Genomic DNA, 23,705 nt, shown 5'->3' with positions numbered 1-23,705 from the left:
CATGCCGACAGCTGTTAGGGTTGTTAACAATTCTGTTAAAACTAGCACTTTCAATATTCAGGGGTCATCGGTGTGCTAGAATGCTGTCTGCCCTATCACCAAAGCCCCAAGATAGTACTGAGATTCACAAGTGTGAAGGGGAATGCTAGAATCTCACGGGTGGAGTCCAAAGCATGTGCAGAGTGGCCATGTGTTATTTCCTCGGGGATCCCATGTCTATGGAATTGTGAGATGATCAAATATCTGATTAAGAGCCTGGACTCTATTACTATATTGCCTAGGTTCAAATCCCAGTTCCAAGGACTCCCTGGAAAAGCTAGACAATCCAAGACTTGGGTGAGAAACACAAAAGATAAGCTTGGGACATGTTATGGGGAGTTATGTCAAAAGGACACATGAAGAACTTGATTGGGCTCCCAACTTCGATGGTGGGACAATTTGAACATCAGAAAGAATGACTGAAATGAATTAAGCATACAACTATGCAAATCACGAGTTCAGAATATTACAAATGAAAAATCTTGGTCATTTCTGAAGATCTCTGGGGGCACCAATTCATTATTCTAAAGATTGATAAATAAAGGGAAAGAACACTTGTCACATCTTTCTAGAAGAATCTCAGCTAATGAATGCAGGAGAAATGATTAAATTGAATTAGAAAAATCACCGTGTTGTAAAGTCTAATGAAAAATAGAGCAGCGATCAATGACAACTAACTACTATGTGACAGTTTGATTCTGGCCCAAACCCTTATTGGTTATGATTCTGGCCAGGTTTTTTTTTTTTTTTCTTTTCTTTCTTCCTCCTCTCCCCTCCCCAAGGCTCAGTCTCCTCAGCTGGAAGTTGGAAATAGTAAGTGTGGATGGGATTTCCTGTGTTTTTGCAAGAATTAGATAGTGGAATGCATATGAAATGTTGCCCATGGGCCTGGTACCTCAGCAAGTAACTCAAGAGCCTGTAGGCATTATGAAACCAGAGTAACAACTCCTCAATAAGTCAGCTTAATTTTGAGGGGCTCCCTAAGTCCCTGACTTGAGCTCATTCTCCGGATCTGGTCCAAACGATCTTATCCACATGAAAGGAGTTTCATTTATTGTGGTTTTTCACAGTTGCATTTGTGAATGTGGCTATTAGGTGGATGCTCATGCGGAGTAGGGGGCGTATGTGGAAAAACTTTCTTAGCAACGTAAAGTCCCTAAAAACCTTAGTCAGGCCTAAGCCACAGACCGTTCCTTCATCTCCAGGGCAAGCCCCGCAGAAGCAAGGTTGGCACCTTATCGTAGATTCTGTTGAGTAGTCGAGGCACAGAAGGAAACACTGTGGGCTTCAGAGTTTTCATGTCATCAGGAAGCAACCGAATATCTCCTTGGAAGAAACCGACTTTGGCACCACAAGAGTACACGACAGTCTAAAAGCAAAACCAAAGAGCAGAGCTCAGAGCCAAAGGCCCACTTCATGGTGGCGGGAGGGGGGCTGTCTTGGGCAGAATTGAGGAACTAGGTTGCCATCCACAGGCACTTTTCTCTGTACAGCACCCTCCCCACAAATTTCAGATACCCAGAACTCTGAGAGCCTGTGCCCAAGACAGGTTGGAAACTCATTTCTGCTGAGGTGGCAGGACAGGGAAGACAGACCGTGAGATGGAGGGCCCACCCTATTCCACCTGTAGCTCTGAGTGACAGTTCGAGACACTGTCCTTTGTAAGAGACCGTCCATCATGTAGCACTAAGAAAAACCCTGCCACTGAAACCAGAACATGCCTACAGTTGGAAGACTATCTCAATGTCGGAGGTGTTAGAATGTGAAAAAGTATGCTTATTAGAGTTCATATTGTATTAATCAGATGCCAATACTTTAGCCCAAGGAACTGAATTGTTCATTTTGGCATTTCATGCATCAACAGATAAACTGGTTGAAGAGGTATTTAAGTGAGTAGCAGCGAGGGGATTTTCCATCCATACTACTGCATGTGTTTTGGGAAGGCCAGCACTATTTTCCATTCTCAAATCAGCCCCAGAATTGCCTGACAAGCCTGGAGTCCACTGACAGAAAGGCAGCTCTCTGGCATTCATATGATCCTAACTGGCTCTACCTTGACACATACTGAACATCTTACCCGGATCAAATGTTCCTTCTCTGCACCTTTGTGGGAAACTTCCTTTTCTCTAACCCTAGGTCTTTTTTTTTTTTTTTAATTTTTAATATTTATTTATTTTTGAGAGAGAGAGAGAGAGAGACATAGAGCATGAGTGGGGGAGGGGCAGAGAGAGAGAGACACACACACACACAGAATCCAAAGCAGGCTCCAGGTTCTGAGCTGTCAGCACAGAGCCCGATGCGGGGCTCACCCCCACAAACCGTGAGATCACGACCTGAGCCGAAGTTGAACACTCAACTGACTGAGCCACCCAGGTGCCCCTAACCCTAGATGTTTTAAAAAAATTCTAACCAAAATAAAATGTAAAGGAAGAAACAATATTCCTATCCCAAAATAGAATTGAGAGCAGATAGTAAGCTCCTGGCTATGATGTCACTGGACTCACAGGCCCCTGGGTAAAGGCAGGAGCAACCATTAATTCTGCTGGACGTACATAGACACAACTAGAAAGGCTTGCAGCAAGTGAAGTGTAAATGCCAGGGTTAGGACTCAACTGCACCAGCTCCCTGTGTGCTTCTTTCCGATTAGAGAAAGGACCACAAATGTTGTGTAGCTGCCTTTGAGATAAACATGGAACTACTAATCAAGACTGCCTTTTCACATACGTGGTAGGAACATAGGTCACTCACCTGTACAATCCTCTCAAACATATGAGCCAAGGGGAGGTAGGAAATGGACACATCCTCAGTGGTGGGCTTGAAAATACACTATAGATCAGAACAAGAAAGAGACACCATTGGATTAGTGCTAACTTTCTATTCTAAAGGAGATTTAAAAGCAGCTCCTATTAACTACAGTTAATAATACTGTGTTGCAGATTTGCAAGTTGTTAAGTGAGTAGATCTGAAAAGTTCTCATCACAAGAAAAAAAACTATGTGTGTTGATGGACTTGGAATTTATCACAGGGACCATTTTGCAGTACATACATATATGGAATCACGTTGTACACCTGAAATTAATACGTCAATAATACCTCAACAAAATTTTTTCTTTAATTTTAAAGAAATTGCCAGGATTGCTACACATAGTTGCACAGGTTTTGCACTGTATAACTGAAGTTAAGGTGCTCCTTAACTTCACTGAGTGTAGATACATGCAGTGATTCTAAGAGACCAAGGCTGGAAAATGCACAGTCCTCTGGACAAAGATGCACCAGTATTTGTCCACACTGATTCATTGTCAGGCCTTTAACATGGCTTTTGGTTTTGTTTTGTTTTTTTGTCTCTGCCTCCTCTAACATCAAGATTAAAATCTTATGATGGATTTACATTTTAATGACTACCTCTTTTTAAATTGACCACTGACCTCCATACATTTGAGAAAAGCAGAACTGTTTGCAACAATATTTTCATGGGTCAACATGGCTCCTTTAGGGTCACCTGTAGGAAATAGGACATGGAAAAAAAGACCCTTTAAATAACTAATAGGTAGCCTTTGGTTGTGAAATAAGAAGCTGCGTTCAAATGGTTCTGTTCCAGAGAGTCAAGGGCTTCTCTGGTCACTCTGTCTTTTTATGAATGGTATAGGACTCCGTTTATGAATGATTAATGCACCCATAGACACTACTGCTGACAACATTGCTAGACTTCTACTACCACAGAGGGTACAGCCACAATCTCACATTGCAACAGTCGAAAATAAAACTCCAAGTGACCCCCCACCCCCCAACCCCCAACCTTGCACTCTTTTCATGTTTAAGACTTCAGACCTAACTATATTTCCTAGCTATCACATTACAAACTGGCACATGGGGCCATATCTAAATCTATTCAGAGTTATAACAGATAAGTAGCTTCAGGGGTAGGGATGGGCACACACTGATCTGTGTAGAACTGTCCCTGAGTCACCTTGATTGAAACCATTCTGGTGGTGTCAAGTTGAGAGAGTGGTGGTTGGGGAAGAAAATTGACTCTGATGCCATCTGTATGGTTCCTGAAGTCCATAGCATGGAAAAACCTCCCTGTGTGTTCCATGAAGTTTACTTGCTTATACTTACATTTTTCCATGTGGGCATCCATACTCAAAACTTAGGTTGTATGACCCTACGGATAGGGTATATTTACCAGACCAGTGGTGACTCACACTATGTTTTTGGCTGAGCAGAGGCCTCTGGGACAGCTTCATGGGCACTGACCTGTGGTCCCACTGGTGAAGCAGATGATACTCAGGTCTTCTGGTCTAGGGGGCTAGAGGAGGAAGCACAAAGGATTAATCCACCAAGAGCTTTGGGAGTTGAATATGGCAAGACTCAATTTTGGGCAGAAGAAAACTTACCATAGGTTTTCTGAAGTTCTCTTTGCCTAGATTCTACGTGAACAGAAAGCCAAGAAAGGAAGTCATTGGTTAAGATGGACAGACTTATGACAAACACAGCCCTCTCTTTCCTTTTCCATGTAAACACCTCCCTTTTCTGTGGGAATCAAAGCAATGCTCTAACCCAGATCAGGCCTAGAAGCCAATATTCAGGCAGGGAAGAACATAAGGTTTCCCTAGAATACCAGCCTCAAGCGGGCAGATTTCAGATGTCCAAACTTCCCATTGTATTCTTGAGGTCCAGTCATCTAGGACCATTACTAAATCTTTCTGAATAATAGGAATAGTTGACATTTCAGGGCTCACTATATACCAGTCGCTGTCCTGAACACTTTATATAGATTGACTCATTTAACACTTTACATCTCCTCTGTGAGTTAGGGACTATTTCATCCTTATTTTACAGAGGGGAAAAGGGAGATGTGGAGAAACTTTCCTAAAGTCACCTGACTAATAGATGTGGAGCTGGAATATGAACCCTGTAACCTGACTCCAGGACCCTCATCCTTAGCTACCACTGACCTCAGTATTCATAAATCCTCCACTTAGAAGACTGTGCCCATTGACCACAGACCTTTCTTCTCCTCTGGCATGGCTTCTGAATTGTTTTAGAGAAATAATTCTCAAACTTCACGGCATGAGTCTCATTTACTCCTCTTAAAGCTATTATTTGAATTTAAAGCCCATACCTCAGCATCAAACAGCAATAAGATCTCAACTCCATTTTTCTCTCCTCTTTCCTTTAGGTCATCCTCAAAGGGATCCATGAGGATGATCAATTTCAGGCCTGGGGTGAGGCCCTTCTTCACATTCTCTATCAGGAGAGATGCCTTTTGGGGAGTGTCACAGATCACCGCAGAGATATTAGCTGAAAGCAGAAACAGAGCCAGAGGTCACCTTCATGCCCTGCTAGGTACCTGATTGCCTTGCAACAAGGAAGAGATTTTTGAAAATTTCAAAGCTAGTGGGTACCCAAAGGAGATTATGTCTGCAAATCAGATTTATAATGCAGAGAACCTGAAGCATTCCATCAATAATAAATGAGCTTAATTGAAACAGAAGCACATAGTTTTCATGCATGCTACCAACACAGTTTGCAGTTTCTAGAGTCATGTAATTCTTTCTGCTTAAGAATACAGACAACAAACATGGATCACTTAGGTGTGGTCCTGTCACTGTGTTTTATTTTGGGGAGGGAAGTAGGGAGTAGAAGAGAAAAGGGACAAATAGGATTTTAGCAGACAAACATTTTATGATTCTAAATGTTAACATTTGCTGTGATAGTTGTTTGTAAAAATAAAAATAAAAAAAAACAACAACTGCTGATTATGTTTATAGTTTAAATGGGTCTACTCACCCAACCTACTAGTTCTGGGACAGAAGGTAAGATCTTGGATATGTGAAAGAGCTGTTACTTGACCTTTGAGCTTGTACTTATTTCTCTAACCATGGTAATTTTTTTCTACAAATTCACCATGGACATTGGTGCATGCTGGCTAACTGTACTGACTTGGATTTATAATGATAGGAAATGAAATCAGAAGTTCCATAGTGATTTAGTCAATTAAATGACTCAGTCACTCACTCGATGACCTTTTATCCAGTGTGGCCAAAGTAAGGCATCTTATCTCTAAACTATACTGTCACACCGTGCCACCTTGAACATTTAATTGAACTTTCTATCTGTACATATCCCTGCTTGTGCTTTTGGTAACTTCCTTGTAAATTATATCCTTGGTACTACAGGACAGGAAAGACTTGAGCAAATTCTGGCCATAGCATTCCAAGTCTGTTAACCAAAGCAGATATTGAGGAATCACTCAGCATGAACACAGAATCAAGTTATAATTCAATAGCAAAGCTTTACCCTTGTTGACAATGTATATGATGGCGTCTGCTCCCAAGGTATCATACAGGGGGACGGCTACCATGGAGTATGTGTAACAAGCCAACTCAGAGATGATCCACTGTATGGAGAAAAGCTCCAGTAAGAACTAGAGAACGCTTTGAAAGGGAAGAGTATTACTTCAGTCATTCAGCCCACAAATGCTTGTTTGAGGCTTTCGTGTTAAAAGAAATCATGTGGGGCCCTAGAGACTTCCATTGCTAATGCTGTAGAGTACAGCTAAATAAAGGAGATAAGCTAGGCACAGAGACGACTACTACACAAAGGACCAAAATCCAAAGGTGGAAGTGCAGTAAGTTCTATCCATAAGAGGTACAGAAAGCATTCATTTTAAGGAATTTAAAGGAAGGAGAGATCACTTTTGGGGTGGGGTAAAGGCCATCTGGGACTACTTTGGGGAAAGTGATGGAAATGGGGCAGGGCTTTGAAGGACTGGTAAGATTTGACTATGGAGGTGGAGGCAGAGCAGGCATTCAGGGAAGAAGGAAGTGGATGAACAAAGGATAGCACAACATCACTGTATATACATCAAGAAGCGTGAAGGTTAATACAAAATGAATTGGAAAGGTGGGTCAGCATCTGTGAGTGGTGGGCCTTAAATGTCAGTCTAGGGGTTACGGACTGAGTTGTGTCCACGCCCCAACCCCCCTGAAAATCATGCTGAAACCCTAACACCCAATGTGACTGCTTTGGGAGATAGGGCCTTTCAAGAGGTAATAAATAAGGTCCTAAGGGTGGAACTCTGATCCAATATGACTGGTGTCCTTATAAGAAGAGGAAGAGGCACCAAGGATAACAGAAGAGGCCACGTGAGGACTCATTTTGAAGGCAGCCATCTGCAAGCCAAGAAGAGAAGCCTCAGTAGAAACCAAACATGCTGACACCTTGATCTTGGACTTTCAGCCTCCAGAACCATGAGAAAATAAAGTTCTATTGTTAAGCCACCCAGTCTGTGATATTTTGTTGTGGTTGCACAAGCGGACTAATATACCAGGTTTGGCATTAAGTTCCTAAATTAGAGTCAAGGATATCCCTTCCTATTGAGGCTGGGTGTAACAAAGTGGAGTGTGTAGATTCACCCAAAAGTACAGCCAGTGCCCTCTCAGCTTTTAGGTTAAGCAACTGGCTCTAGTAAGCATAGGACTTCCAACTATTCTGAAGCATACAAAGGCTTTCTCTGAGGATACTGGCCTAATGACTTAATTAAAGCTTGAGTCCAATCATCTTAATGTCTACATCTTCTTTCAACTCACTATATAAAGATGGTTATAGCCACTCTCAGTAGCAATGGGTACCTTGTTTGACAAGTTCAAGTACAACATGAATGTTCCAATTCTAATACAAACACCTCCCCTCCTTTCTACAATGTCCACAAGCTCTTATTTGCCAGCTCCCCACAGCGTCCTTACTTTCTCCTCATTTGGCAGAGACTGACTTAAAGTGAATCATAATGGGCTAGGAAATAAGAGAAATCCAGTTACCAACTTAGATCATTAGACATTCAACCAGGGATTAAGGAGGCTCTGAGGTGTAACTCTTTACACTGGAACAATATTTAAAGAGTAGGAGGTCTTTAAATAGTTTTGGTAAGTCATCAGCAAGTATAACAGTATTGGTTTCAGGGTGGGGTTTAAGTCTTTAGACCTAGCCCTGACTCATTTCTGGAGTTAACTTCAACATGGTTACCTCTGGCCTATTCTGAGCAAAGATGCCAATGAATTGGTCTGTTGATGGCCCGTATCCTTTATGCAAGAGACAGGAGCCCAGGTATTCTGCTCGATCAGACACCTACAAGACAGGGGTGGGGGTGGGGGTGGGGGCAAAAAAAAAAAAAAAAAAAAGCAGTCAAGAGACCAAAGTAGCTCAGAATACCACAGTAAGAATCTATCCAATACCGTGGGCATGACTTACCTGCTTGTAAGACAGCCATCTGTAGGGCTGGTTTGGTTTTCTATATCCCAAGCAAGGCCCATTATCTAAAAACATAACATTAAAAGAAAATCAGCTCCATCTGCAAATCCTTTGGATCATAGAAGATAGCAGGGGATTAGGAAGAGACAAGACACAAAGGAGGAGAAATCCAGTAAGAATGTGAGCTACTCTTATGAAGGAAATTCAAAGGCAGTAAGTACTCAGTTCTCAAAGACAGAAAGAGTTTTTACAAACTACATTAGAAATATTTAGGAAGTGCATTTGGAACTACATTTGAAACATTTAGGAAATGTTTTCAAACATTCAGGGTGTTTCGGTGTTGGAATATGTGACCCTTAATGGGAACAGACATTTGAAGAAAACCAGCAGGATGGACAACCCATATGATGTGAATAAGTAAAATCCCACAAGAAACACAAAGAACCTATATTGGATAATCTTGGATTGAGCTTCCTTATAATAAGAGAAATGTATGCTCATAAAAAATATGTAAAAAATCAAAATATGAGCTGTCAATGATTCCATCACCTAAACACCATTATCTTTATCAAATATCAAATTATCAAACACAAGTATCATTAACACTGATCTTTATTTTCATAGTTCCTTTGTATAATTTTACAGGGTTATGTTCATTCCACATATACACTTTGGATCCTGCTTCCCTCTCCCATTTGATTTAAAAATTCCCATGTTGTCATGTCTTCTCTATAGAGATTTCAGTGGCCTTTTATGACCATCCGATGAAGGGTTCTACTGCAGTTGAATTTATCTCAGTATGAGTATTTAGGTTGTTTCCAAATTTGACACCTTAAATAATGCTATAATAAATACTCTCAAATCCTAATTTCAAGTTTAGGACATTTTCTTGGAATCTCTGAAATGAAATAACTTGGCTGGGGAGGGCTCGGGAGTTGTGGCGGTCAGTGAGGCTCTGCTGCACGAAGCAGTTGTGACAATTGGCTTTTCTCCCACCAGCGACATTTCAAGTAGTAGACACTAAATAGTATCTTTTTATCATACCTTCTGGTTTGATACGCTTAAAAAGTACTTCCGTCTAAGTTTCTTTAACAGCTATTCAGGTGGGACCCTTTCCCCTCGTTTCATTTACCCTCTTGAATCACCTGTTGATGTACTTAGCCTGTTTATAGAATGTCTTCTGAGATACTGAGGCTCATAAGGAACCACAGTGACATATGTGCACTTGTGCACACACAGTTGCACACCTGTACACACGCACACATACGTTCACTTTCGATATTTTTTTAAATATTTTTTTAACATTTATTTATTTTTGAGACAGAGAGAGACAGAGCATGAACGGGGGAGGGTCAGAGAGAGAGGGAGACACAGAATCTGAAACAGGCTCCAGGCTCTGAGCGGTCAGCACAGAGCCCGACGCGGGGCTCGAACTCACGAACAGCGAGATCGTGACCTGAGTTGAAGTCGGACGCTTAACCGACTGAGCCACCCAGGCGCCCCGTCACCTTCGATATTTTTACAATTGTGGCGTACATTTGGCAAGAGAAGAATGAAGCTTCCTAATTGCTGAAGGTTGGGAGCTCCACTTGCTAGAAACAAACAGTAAACGCGGCTTTGAAAGTCACGGAAGTGGTGTTGTCGAGCTAGGGAGAAACGCTAACTAAGGGAGAAGCCCCCTCATCCAAGCCAGAAATAGACACAGTTATAAATAGAAATGTGGAAGTGAAGGAAATTTTACCCAGAGGATCTAGCCAAATTGCTGGAGGAATTTGGAACTTGCCAAAAGGAAGCATTCTGAGACAGAGTTACTAAGAATTCAGAGGTAAATAAGTGAACTTCCAGCCTAAGTGACAGAAGGAAAGGGAAAGAAAGCCAGGAAGAGAGAACCACTCTGATTAAAGACATATTTAAAAAATGAATGAGGAGACTGTCCACGGGAAACGTTGCTACTTTTTCCTTCTGCTGAAACAGCTGCACGAATGTGCAAGAAGTCAAGCCTGACACTAACTTTCCCGGAAGCCGGGCACGTGCTGGTCTGCAAGCTGCTCCCAGCCACTTCTCCATCCCGGAGAACACACCTCCCGTGGCCTACTGCTGGGATCCCTTGTATTAAAATCCTCACTAGTGGGGCGCCTGGGTGGCACAGTCGTTTAAGCGTCCGACTTCAGCCAGGACATGATCTCGCGGTCCGTGAGTTCGAGCCCCACGTCAGGCTCTGGGCTGATGGCTCAGAGCCTGGAGCCTGTTTCTGATTCTGTGTCTCCCTCTCTCTCTGCCCCTCCCCCGTTCATGCTCTGTCTCTCTCTGTCCCCCCAAAAATAAATAAACGTTGAAAAAAAAATTTAAAAAAAAAATCCTCACTAGTGATAGCTAGCACCGATGGCATGTGACTCCGGGCACATGGGTAACTATTGTTACCCCTAAGGCACGAAGCATCATGAAGGACTGGAGCAGTTTCTTCAAGCCCACTCAGTAAGAGAATGGTGATAAATGTGGAAATACCATTCTGCATCCCATCACTTCCCTAATGATGAACATTCTAGCAGAGGCCCACGGCCAAGGAACAAGTCAAATAATTGGCCCAAAGGGGCACCAACTGAAGCCTCATTAAACTCGGTGCCCTAATCGGCTTCAGCCTGATTAGCCGAAGTCCTGACCGGGCAACAGCCTCACCTTTGATTAGTTAGCTTCGTCCCTCTGTTCTAAGGTGCGGCCATCTACAAAGAGCCTGCCGGTGAACAATTGCTTGGCCAAATTGCTGCCTTCAGCTAAGTAAGAGTGGAAACTCTGGCTCCCAGAGCCCCTGGGAAGCTTTGTCAAAGATTCAGATTCTTGGGTCTCACTGTGTGGAATTCTGATCTGCTGCAACAGGGCAGAACTAGAGGAGAGTGTAGTTTAAACACTCTCCATAGATGATTCGCAACAGAGACCATCTATTGGGTAGGGGTTAAAAGCCTATGTTAGGGCTGATGTTTTCATCTCCACTTGGGACCAGACGTGTCATTTTCTGTTTCACGTGCCTGCTTCCACGAGAAACCCTTTTAACTTTATCTGCTTAGTTTTAATTTCGTATCAAAAAACATCTTCCTTTTTTTGAAAACTATATAATGTTTCTTAATTTTGTTTTTGGGATAGACAGAGTGCGAGTGGAGGAGGGTCAGAGAGAGAGGGAGACACAGAATCCGAAGCAGGCTCCAGACTCCGAGCTGTCAGCACAGAGCCCGACGTGGGGCTCGAACTCGCAAACTGTGAGATCATGACCTGAGCCGAAGTTGGACGCTTAGCCGACTGAGCCACCCAGGCGCCCCTTGAAAAACCTCTTCTCAATGAAGTATCATACATGCCACTTATCATGTGCTAAATGGCTTGTTTCCAGTTACAATAACAACACAGTAAAGAAAACTCACTGAAGCAAATTTTGAAAAAGGGAAAGTTCTAGGGGCGCCTGGGTGGCTCCGTCAGTTGAGCGTCCAACTCTTGCTTTTGGTTCAGGTCATGTTCATGAGATGAAGCCCCGCTATCAGCACAGAGCCTCCTTGGGAATCTCTCTCTTTCTCTCTCTGCCCCTCCCCCAACCAAAAATAAATAAACTTAAAAAAAAAAAAAAGAAAAAGAAAATTCCAAAGGAAAATCTTTTATGTTAGCCATATTGTATCTAAAGTTGCCAAAAAGTAAAGAAACTGATGGTTGGTTGGGGGTTTCTTTGTCATTTGCACGGAACTCTAAATTAAGTGCTGACCTAGAGCCAGAAATAACCAAGTACAGTCCCCTTTGGAGACTTCAGAGAGAAGTTTGCTTTACAATAAGCCTTTCTTTGTCTGAAGGAGCAACTACTTTTATAAAACACTTAAGAGCTGACTGAAAATAGAACAATCTAGTCAAACGGACAGATTTCAGAATCAGCTGCAACATTTTCTCGTTCCATCACCTTTGGAATGTCCCCGAACCTCTGACTTGCTGTTTCCTCATTTTTAAGAATAGAGGCAATGATAACTACTCATGAAGGTTTAGGGGAGGTTAACAGGCTAGATGTGTGTTGTGCCTGCACGATTTGCACCTGGCAGGAGTTGGCTGTTACATATTGCCACAGGTAAAAGGCAGAAGGGAAGAAGTGATAGGAAGTCACAGAGGCAAGGGCGCCCGGGTGGCTCAGTCAGTTAGGCATCCAACTTTGACTCAGGTCATGATCTTGTGGTTCATGAGTTCGAGCCTTGTTTCAGGCTCTGCGCTGACCGTGCAGAACCTGCTTGGGATTCTCTCTCTCTCGCCCTCGCTCTCGCTCTCTTTCTCTGTCTTCCCCTCCCCCACTTCTGTTCTCTCTTACTCCCTCAAAATAAAAAAAAAAAAAAAAAAAAAAAAAAGATGTCACACAGGCAAACCCATGTCTGGATAAAATGTCACCAAAGACTAAAGATGTAGGGAGAGCTATAAGCTGGTTGATTTTGGAAGGAAACTAGTGTGCCTCGCCTTGTGTTCAGTAATACAGATATAGGTAGTGAGCCTTGGTATGTACCAAATGAACCTGCCAAACTGCATGTGGTGGTGTTTCTAAGGAGGTCCAAAAGATAATTGCCTTCTGTGATACTAAAGAGTAGTGGCATGGACCAGGATCGGGGTCAAGGACAAAGTAGATCGGGAGCCCTGGATGCCAATTCCGGCTCATATGCTGCATCTGTAAATTCAGGGAATTGCATTTACGAAAATCCCGTTTCTGAACAAATATAATGGACCCGTGAGCTAATCAAAATACTTTCCTCCACATTATTGTCAACTCTTTACCAACTTGCCGGGGAGGTCCTCTTTGTGTTAAGTAAGGAACAGATTCAGAGGCAAAGTGATTTTGTACAAGGTCACACAGCATAAAGGGAAGAACTGGTTTTAAACTCAAGTCTGTCTGACACTGGTTCTCTCCCCCCATTCTGATGCTATGTCCCCTGCATTTTGTATGTCAGCATTCTACTCAGACTACCATTGGGTTTAAGAAGGGAGACAGGGGAGAAGAGGTATACAACAAGACCACATGTTGGTCTTCTTGCAGTTAAGATTAGACTTCCAGGCCTACCAGACACAGCAAGTCCTCTTTGGAAAACTTCATACAGCGTCCTGGCATCTGAGAAGTAGTAATGTGAGTCATTGTCCTTCTGGCCAGCACCCTTCCGTGCTCCTCCCTAAAACACAAGACCAAGTTTAGGCCAAGCCTGAGTGTCTCCTATCCTTTCCAAACCACTATGGATTGAATTCTTCAATTCAACCATATATTATATATTCAACCATGTATACTGAACATTGAGGTCGCAGGAATATTATTTTATTATTGAATGAAGTTTTAAATCTCAAAATTGTAGTATCTCCACATTATAGAAACCCAGTGAATGTCACAGTTACATTTTTGGCACTCTCCTCCAACCCGTCTAGACACACACACACACACACACACACACACACACAGAGGAGACATAATACTATAATTTTATATTTTAAAAAAATCACACCAAGTTTAAACATCTGTCGAATGCATACTATGTTCCAGCACTGTGCAAATACTGCAGATGCAAAGTGAGTTAAGACAAAGTCACTATCCATCAGCATCTCATAAATGAGAGTCTACGGAGTGGAGGTGAAAAGGGAAAACATGCGACTATAATACTGTGATGTGCATACTGTAATACCAGTGTACATTCTGGGAGATGAATAATGCTACCCACTCTGGGTTAAGTAGAAAGGTTGCAAAGAAATAATACTTAATAGAGACTTTGAAGATAAGTAAGCATTTACCAAAAAGTTTTTTTAACGTAATTTTATTCTTAGGGATTAGGTGTTTCTTAAAATTTTTTGTAATGTCTATTTATTTTTGAGAGAGAGACAGAGTGTGAGCAGGGGAGGGGCAGAGAGAGAGGAAGACACAGAATCCGAAGCAGGCTCCAGGCTCTGAGCTGTCAGCACAGAGCCCAATGCGGGGCTCAGATTCATGAGCCGTGAGATCATGATCTGAGCTGAAGTTGGAGGCCCAGCAAACTGAGCCACACAGATGCCCCTACCAAAAAGTTATAGTTTGGTAACTTTGGTAGAGGGGAGGAAAAGGAGAACAATTCAGAGTGAAGAAATGGTCTGGATAAAGACACAGAGGTGAGAAGACACATTGCCAAGCCTGGTGGATAGCTAGAGAGCGAGGTGTTAAAGAGGGATGGTATTGTGGCTGGGGATATGCCTAAAAATGTAAGTTACTGCCGAGAAAAGGGCCAAAAAAGTACAGGGGATAACACATGAGGTTATAACAAGAGATCTAACTTAGTCTAGAGCATCAGGGAAGATTTCCAGGAGATGTCACATTAACTCAAGACGTCAACAACAAAGTTCCCTGTCTAGCAAAGGAAGATAGGGTCTTAACTCTTTGTTTATAAGGAAGAAGGAAGAAGGAAAGATGATTCAGACTCAACTTTTGGTAACTGGATGAGAAGAGATGCACTTAACTGAGAGCAGAAGGGGAAACAGGAAAATGTGTGTGTGTGTGCATAAGGGAGAAGCTATGAAATATAGAGAGTTGCTGAATTTGAGTGTCACTGAGATGGACTGGAACTGGGGAGATTTCAGAACTAGAAAGTTAGATTCAGGTGTCATAACCTTTTAGGTACGTGTTCACCAACCCTTGTGTAGAGAAATCAAGAGATGGTGAGATGGAAACTCTAGACGAGGGGGAGGAAAGAAGCTAAGTGACAAAGACTATCTTGCAATTAGGAAGAGATCTCACTGAAGGATATTATGAAAGACAAAAAGAGAAGTTTTAAGAAAGATGAATTCTCAAGTCAAGTGAGAGGAAGGCTGAAGGAGAAATCATTGAATGTTGAAGTTAGGTTATGCGTGAGCCAGAGGAGTTTGGGGAGATGGTAGTAACACAGGTGAGATCTCAGCGGGTCAATGGTCAGAAAAGGACATCGACAGGCTATTCTTAAAGAACTCTGGTGGAAAACGGGAGGATTGAAAGGAGGTGGTGATCTGAAGCTGTGGGATGAGCAGCATAGGAAGATGTCAACGAAGAATGTGCAAACATCCCAGGATAAAAGCGGGGGTGGCGGAGAGTGGAGGCAGCTTGGAGGAGATTCTCGAGTAGAGGAAAGAAGTTCCTGAAACGATCAGAAGAGGTTAGCCTTATAAAGGAACAAAAATGCTTTCTTCTCTGAAAAGGAATGAATGTGAAAAATGAGGAAGAGAACATTCTGGGAGCTCTGCCTTTGCTCAGAGAGGTAGGAAGCTGTGTGACTTGCTGAAAGTTGGGGAATTGAGGCAAAAAGCCCTCTTCAGCTTCTGCCAGTTTTAAGAATGAATATGGACCCAAAGCCAGAATTTAACTTCAGGAAATAACTTCTTTACCATTCTCAGGTATTAGGTATCTCAATGACGGCTTTCTCCTGCCACCAACACTGGCTCTATCACCTAGATAACAGGTCAGCAAAATTTTCCCATAGAGGGCTACATAGTAAAAACTTGGGGCTTCGTGGCGCACATCTCTTTTTATTTGGTTAACATCTCTTAAAAGATGTAAAAACCATTCTTAGCTGGCTAGTTGCTCACATAAAGGTGGATTCTGCCCACGGGCTGTAGTTGACCAACCCTGATCCAGATTATTAGCATCCTAAAACCTAGCTGTGGTTTTATGGCTGTTAAAAAGAAAGTACGCCGGTAATAGAAGTTGAAATTTGTAGATTTTCTGGCGATGGTTAACCTAAAAGGCTTCCTTTCCAACGCTATACCTGATTCTCCTCCTGAGTTATGCCAAGGACTTGGATTACATTTTGCGCTTGATCAAACTAGAAAGAGGATTGGTCAGTTACCTCGATTCCCACCGACTGGTTGTTCAAATCCACAGGAGGAAGGACTGGCTGCGGTCTGTTGATCAGCCACAGGAAGATGGCAGTTCCTAAGGTCAGGATGCAGATGAGTGCCGGAGTTGGAAGTGGAGAAAACAAGAAGTTAAAGATAAAAAGCATCTTTGTGAATAGCAGCAGGAAATTCAGGCCTTAAAAAAAAAAGAAAAGAAAGAAGAAAGAAAAAGTTAGAGAAAATGGCCATATATATTTTTTTTTTACTCGATAGTCGCGTTTACAAAAGGACCCACACACATACACGCATGCACTCGCGCACTTCTAACCCTCCAACAAACCAGGGTTGGACCTCTCTCGGGACAGAATTTCTCTTACTGTTTACTTTAGCAAAGTTGAAAATAATACAGTGCATTCTCTACCCGCCCCCCACCCCGCCTGGCCACAACTTGACTTGTCCTTCCACAAGGCAGAAAGCATTAAAGGAAACATTTAACATTTAATCATTTCCTAGACAATTTTGCAAAATGATTGCCTTTTTGTTTTTTGGCCCAACAGGGCCTAGAAGAAGCCTTTCTGGATCCAAACTAAGCCGGTTGTCAGAGGAGGGCACTCTGGAGAGCTTCTCCTGCCCAGCCAGACCGAGGGTCAGGAAGGACTCTTCTGGCTGGATTTTTCTAGTATAAAACAAACAGAACAGGGAACCTCTGTAGAGGTGACAGAGCAGATTTTAAAAATCAAGCTTTCTGCATGAATGACATTTCCTGCTGACCAGCTACACCTTGCTCATTGCTTTCTTTCTTGAAGCATCGGGAGAGTCTCAGGGATCAACAGCATTTCAGCTTGCTGTGTCCAATGCCCTTTCCTCCAGGGAGCCTTGGAGAAACCATTTTTACTGGAGGCAATGTCAGCCAGGAACATGGAAAGGGTGCTGGAAAATGCACCTGATGCATGGTAGCAAGTGAGCACTGAAGATTGAGGCCAGGAGGAGATCTCAGGGAACTGAAAGCAGCAAAGCTTTTTCCCCAACCCAGCTTTTCTTGTAGCTTCTAGCGATGTCTGGCTTCAAACTGCTCTAGTAGAAGGAGCTAGTGTTTGGGCAAGTCCTAGGAATTTACTCTGGCTAAGGCCATCTCTTCCATCTCTTGCCTCACAGTTTTCAGACTGGATTGTTTGCAAAAATCATGGAATTTAATCCAACCAATGTCATGACATAGCATTTTACAGATAAGCAAATCGGAGCTCCCAAGGGAAAGTGACTTGTCCAAGTTCACTCAGCATTTCCTGCTGCCGCTTCCCCATAAAAATCTGCAAAACCCCTCTTTCATCCCGAGTCTAGCTTTGGGGTTCAAAGAGACTGAATCTGGCTGGAACCGTAGAGGTGACGGCAAAGGAACATCTGAGTGTTCTCAAGAACACAAATTCTGAATTGCCTTTACTGTCACCTCTAAGATTCAACGGATAAAGAAGATGTGGTTTATATATACAATGGAATACTACTTGGCAATGAGAAAGAATGAAATCATGCCATTGCAGCAACGTGGATGGAACTAGAAGGTATCATGCTGAGTGAAATAAGTCCGTCAGAGAAGGACAGATATCATATGTTTTCACTCATATGTGGATCTTGAGAAACTTAACAGAAGACCACGGGGGAAGGGAAAGGGAAAAAATAGTTACAAACAGAGAGGGAGGCAAACCATGAAAGACTCTTAAATACAGAGAACAAACTGGGGGTTGACGGTGGGGGTGTGGAAGAGAGGGGAAAGTGGGTGATGGGCATTGAGGAGGGTACTTGTTGGGATGAGCACTGGGTGTTGTATGTAAGCCAATTTGACAATAAATTCTATTAAAAAAAAAAAGTTTACTGCAGGGCCCTATGGAATAGTATCTCAGAGATGAGACCAAACATTCCCACTTTAAAATTGAGAGAACAAAGCAAGCCTGAGAGAACAAGTTTTATCAGATAAAGATCATAGTTGCCCTGAGAACTCTGAGAACTTTGGGGCTGCTGCCATTAGCTGGCGTCTGGAACTTTCTCCCTCCACCCCAGCAAAGGCTAACTGAGCTCAGGAATTGTGTGTGGGAGCAGGCATGGTCACAAGAATGCTTCAGCCATCTTAGCATTTTTCTGCTCCCTGATTGGCTATTACCTGAATTTGGAGCCATTTTATGGAGGAAAACTGACCTTCCAGAGACTGGGATGACTGTCCCCAACTCCTTGGTGTCTTCCACATTGTGTTTAGGGGAAGAAAAAGACGACAAAATAAAAACAAAGGCAAGGCCCCACAGGTGCTAGGTCACATAAGGACTGGTGGTGCTACCTACTGTGACCGCCTGCCAGGATTGTGAGAGCTGGGATTTTTAGAATCCAGCCTGTCCTGGACTTGTGAAGTGGCACTCGGGGCGACAGAATGTGTTCAAGAGCCAGCCACCCCAGGCGGGGAGGCGGGGCCGCCCCAGGGAAAATTATGAAATTGACAAAGCAGGTAGCAGAGCTGAAGCGAGGAGAGACCTGCTCTGTGCTCACCCATCCTGCCACCGCCAGCCTGGTTCCTGAGCTTGGGGACACTGCCACAAGCTAATAGCTTCTGATCTGGGATTCTCTCCTCTGTCCTAATCTCACCTTCAAATTAAGAGATTCTTACCTTCACTCTCCTTCTCACCTATGAGAACAGCCTGTCACACTGAGGACTTTGGCTCCCTTCTTGCAGACGGCAGATTTACATTTTAACAAGAGATTTTGCAAATGTTGTCTTCAAAAGAAGGGCTAGAGGTGAAATTTCTGTGGCAGGTGGCAGCCAGGGATGTGGGGAGGAGGGTGGTCGAAGAGTTGGGCAGACAGCACAGAGAGAGGCAAAGAGAGAGACAGAACCCATGACCAGAGCAAAGTCAGCACCTGCTGTCGACCCGGGCTGGTTGTTACCACACGGTAATGTGAACCCACGATCATGAGATCATCAGATTTTGTTCTCCCTAGAAAACCTAGCACACTGGATTTTTACGAATCCTCAATTTTAACTACAGGCCCAAGCAGTAAGAGTCTGGTATGGGATGAACAAAAAGACATCTGGATTAATCTGGACCATGGTCTGTCAATTCTTAAGCCTTCCTTTCAGACATACTGAAGTTATACAGCCCACAGATGTGATGAGACTGGCCACTTGGATACAAACAAGGGAGATACTTATGAAAGCCAAGCCCACAGCTTCAGGAGAATGAGGTACCTTGCTTGCATTGGCAAGGGATTTTATTTGCAGAAGACACTGAGAGATATATCTGTCAAGTGAAATAGCTTACTCACTTTGTTTGCTATTGTAAATCAGATATTGAACTCAAATAGGACATGTGCAGAATATCAGACAGCTCCTCTCTGCCTCTCCACATTGTTAAAAGTTTATTTATTTTGAGAGCGGTGGGGGGGGGGGGGCGGGAGGAGCAGAAAGAGAGGGAGGCAGAGAATCCCAAGCAGGCTTCATGCTGTCAGCCCCTCACAAACTGAACTGTGAGATCATGACCTGCGCTGAAACCAAGAGTCGGACGCTTAACCGACTAAACCACCCAGGCGCCCAGCCGTTTTAAAATGTACAATTCAGGGGCGCCTGGGTGGCTTGGTCGGTTAAGCGTCCGACTTCGGCTCAGGTCATGATCTCACGGTCCGTGAGTTCGAGCCCCGCGTCGGGCTCTGTGCTGACAGCTCAGATCCTGGAGCCTGTTTCAGATTCTGTGTCTCCCTCTCTCTCTGCCCCTCCCCTGTTCATGCTCTGTCTCTCTCTGTCTCAAAACTAAATGAATGTTAAAAAAAAATTTTTTTTTTAAATAAAATGTACAATTCAGCAGCATTTAGTACATTCATGATGTTGTACAACCATCACGTCTAGTTAGGTCCAAAACATTTTCATCACGCAAAAAAAAAAAAAAAAACAAAACCCAAGTGCCCCTTAAGCAGTTAGTCCCCCTCTCCCCTTCCTCCTCAGCCCCTGGCAACCACTGATGTACTTTGTTTCTATGGACTTACAAATTCTTAATATTTCACATAAATGAATCGTCTATATGGGACTCTCTGTGTCTGACATTTCTCAGCATATTTACAAGGTTTATCCACGTTATAGCATGTATTAATACTTCATTTCTTATGGCTGAATAACATTCCATTGTGTAGACAGACATTTTACAGATTCATTCATCAGCTGGTAGATATCGGGATTGTTCCTACATCTTGGCAATGGTGACCAGTGCTATGAACATTTGTATGCAGATTTTGCTTGAATACCTATTTTCAGTTCTTTACGGTAAATTTCTAGAAATGGAATTACTGGGTCACATGGTAATTTTACATTTAAACCTTTTGAAGAACCACCAAAATGTCTTCCACAATGGCTGTGCCATTTTACATTCCAAACAGCAAAAGACAGTTCTGATTTCTTTATATCCTCACCAACACTTACTATTTTCTGGGGGGTTTTGATAATAGCCATCCCACTAGGTATGAAATACCATTTCCCTAATGACTAATGACGTTGAACATCTTTTCATATGCTTGTGGACTATTTGTATTTCTTCTGTGAAGAAAGATCTATTACAGTCCTTTGCTCATTTTTAAATTGGGTGGTTTGTCTTTTTGTTGTTGAGTTGTAAGAGTGCTTTACATATTCTGGATACTAGACCCTTATCAGATATATGATTTGCCAATATTTTCTCCCATTCTTTCTTTCTTTCTTTTTTTTTTTTTTTTTTAAGTAGGCTCTAAGCCCAGTGTGGGCCTTAACTCGTGACCCTGAGATCGAGTCAGATGCTCTATCAACTGAGCGACCCAGGTTCCCCTGCTCCCATTCAGTAGTCTGGATAGCCTTCTTAAGACATACACATATTTTTAACCTTATGATGCTAGTGCCAGAGAGGATTTGCAACTATATCACGTAACTCTCTCATTGTTCAGTTGGGAGAAGCTGAGAGCCCAAGAGATGGTAAAACCTTTGGGCTACACCACTACTGAACTGGGAAGCTCTGGTTATCATCCCAACCTTTAGAATGAATCCATTACAATTTCCAGATACATTCAAGTAAATGAGGAGAAAATCTACTGTCTCTTTTGTCACGTGTCCTTTGTCACTCAAATGACACTTCTGGTTCAGTCATTCCGTGGAACCCTCCACAAGGAGTTGATGCGGCGGCATTTCCTTCTCTCTTTATATCACTATTTGGGAAGGAATGGAGGAGGGGAAAGTGTGACGGTGGCAAAGAGGAAAGAGAGCTGTGTTACACCGTACGTAGGAGTGCCTGTTCCAGGTCATCTACAGATTGTTGAGCAAGCCATACTACACATTAAAATGGTTAGGATGGCCCCAGGTGGAGAGCTTCCTTCACTTTTTGACGTGGTGATAGTGACATGCTGTAGTCCCTTACACCAGCATGTCCATTTGTCCCCAGTCCTCCCCTTGGCTCCCTCCAGGGTCTTCCCTCCTCTGTGGTATGAAGTCACTCGTCTCCTGGCTCCTGACACATTTAGTTCCCAAGCTAGCTGAAGGATACCTTCCACCTTTATACCTGCTTGCAAGCTCCCAGGACCAGCCCCCGTGTCTAGGTTATGACTACCCCATATTCAGCTCAGAGTTTTGCTCCTTTGAGGATTTGGGCCACCATTTCTTCATGAAGTCTCATTTTCTGTGAATGAAGTCCCCAGATGGACCCTTCTACTATTCTAGTTTTTGGTCAACTATGTTTATTGCCATGAAGCTTTCAGGTTATCTTCAACTTACAAATATTGTTTTGTAGTCCCTTTTCTTTGAAAGATCTTATTTTTCCTACATGAATTCAGGTTTCCACCCATATGTCAATTCCCTTCAAGCTTCTGTATTTGCTCTTCCCTTTGCCTGAAACACTATTCCCCGGATCTGAAACAGTGTGTAATACTTATAGGCTGGGCCTCAACTCAAACGTCACCTCCTCAGAGACTTACTCTCTCTGATCACCCTACTTAATATTGCCTTTTCCACTCCAGTCACTACCACAGAACCTTGCTTTCTCTTCTCCATGATACTGTTCACTATCTGAAATAGTCCTAGTCCCTTATCATCCATTGTCCCTACTGAACTGATGTTCTAACTAGAACAGAGATTTTTGTTTTGTGCACTATTGTATCTCCAATGCCTCCACCATTTCTGGCACATAGTTAGCTTTTGATGAGTGGTTCTTGAATAAATGGCCAGTTTTCTGGTTTAGAACTGTCTGCTTTAAATCCTCTGTTAGACCACGTTTCCCTTCCTAAAACTCAAACTCCCAAATCTTAGATCATCAAAAGTCACTCTGGCCAATATTGAGATAGGTACTCCCATATCAGTATTTGGCACAGTATTGGGTTAGGAATGGTAGGGGGTGAAAAGGAGGCATTTCTAACACATACCCAGGACTACTCAGGATGAGTATATACCTCTGAGCTTGAAAGACTCTACAAGATGAATCTTATCAAATGATGTCATCTACAGTAGTAAGTGAGCAGGAAATCCAGCCTAGAAAAAATAATTGTGTCAAAGAACAATAAGGCAAATTATCTTTGCTTTTAGGCCTGAAGAACTAACTATTTTCTGTGTGGTAATGAGATATAAATTGCAATCATAAGCTTTTGGGGAAAAAAAATCTACCTTCTAGAATAGTATACTAATTTGGATTTAATTGGTTTCTCTGTTCCCCTACATGTATGGACTCATTTTGTGGTGATAGAGAGCTCATTAAAAGGGAGACCAGAGTCCCCAGGTTCTTATTCCCAATTAGTTAACACATTCTTCTGTACTGAATCACTTAGTTTCTTCTAGGGACTAGGTCACAAGCCTTTACGACTCATAATGACTCCAGAGGGGCCTGTGTGTTATTTAGGAGGCTGTATATGAAAGTTATGCTTTCTTAGTTGGGCTTTAAATCACCTGCCCAGGCTCCATTGTTAGTTTCCCTAAATCCCTGCCTCCCCCTCCAATGTAGGAAGCTTCCACCTCAGTTCTTAATCACATAGTTAATATTTCTAGACAAATTCCAAAGTAATGGCAAAAGGTCAACAGAGCGTTACAAACATACAAATAGCTTCATGAAAATAACTTTTCCTTAATATGCAGTGAACATGAAGCAGATGTGCATTCTATTTCAAGACCATTCACCCAGTATCTTCAGAGGTCTGGAGCTAAGGGTTTTCCACCTTTTCTTACACCAGTTTACTCTTCTGCATCAAATATAGTTTTCTGCTTTTGAGAAATAAAAGATATGATCCTGTTTCTTAAACCTTAAACAGTCAGAAAACCCTGATATTGGAAAAGCACTGACTTCAAAAGAGGGTCAATCTCAGCTACTCATGCTGTTTAAAATGATGTAAAGGTCAGAAGGGCCAACATTCGGTTATATCTGAGATAAAATTTGTTGTCATATTTCCCAATTAAAAAAAAAAAAAACAGCTGAGAGGGGAGTCCTAAAAACTCTCTAAGGAAATAAGAGGCAATTAGAAGCCATGAAATAATTCAATAACGTGGCTAGGTACCAAATTGGTAGCTAGATACTCAATAGCTTTCCTTTATTTCATGCAAATAGCTGATTCAAAAGTAATGGGGGAAA

The 23,705-nt window shown here is 42.6% G+C and overlaps 1 protein-coding gene across 5 annotated transcripts in view; it reads right to left on the bottom strand.

Moving 5' to 3' along the window:
• The window catches only part of ACSL5 (acyl-CoA synthetase long chain family member 5), a 45,129-nt gene that overhangs the window by 8,572 nt on the left and 12,852 nt on the right, over window positions 1–23,705 (bottom strand). For 4 of the 5 annotated variants that reach the window (XM_086680866.1, XM_086680867.1, XM_086680868.1 and 1 more), the window contains 11 exons: window positions 16,122–16,306; window positions 13,355–13,460; window positions 8,290–8,354; window positions 8,065–8,166; window positions 6,340–6,439; window positions 5,162–5,340; window positions 4,434–4,466; window positions 4,294–4,345; window positions 3,465–3,538; window positions 2,788–2,865; window positions 1,274–1,408 (listed from right to left, as the gene is read on the bottom strand). In XM_086680866.1, coding sequence (XP_086536992.1) covers window positions 1,274–1,408; window positions 2,788–2,865; window positions 3,465–3,538; window positions 4,294–4,345; window positions 4,434–4,466; window positions 5,162–5,340; window positions 6,340–6,439; window positions 8,065–8,166; window positions 8,290–8,354; window positions 13,355–13,460; window positions 16,122–16,306 — 1,109 coding nt within the window. Of the gene's footprint in view, window positions 1–1,273; window positions 1,409–2,787; window positions 2,866–3,464; window positions 3,539–4,293; window positions 4,346–4,433; window positions 4,467–5,161; window positions 5,341–6,339; window positions 6,440–8,064; window positions 8,167–8,289; window positions 8,355–13,354; window positions 13,461–16,121; window positions 16,307–16,438; window positions 16,552–23,705 lie in introns of those variants that run through there. The other variant, XM_086680869.1, reaches the window with a different exon arrangement.

This window comes from Puma concolor, chromosome D2 (assembly GCF_028749965.1).
Source record: "Puma concolor isolate L17-30 chromosome D2, mPumCon1.1.hap2, whole genome shotgun sequence".
Classification (NCBI taxonomy): Eukaryota; Metazoa; Chordata; class Mammalia; order Carnivora; family Felidae; genus Puma; species Puma concolor.
The sequence above is the reverse complement of the archived record's forward strand: the minus strand, read 5'-3'. Positions and strand labels throughout refer to the sequence as shown.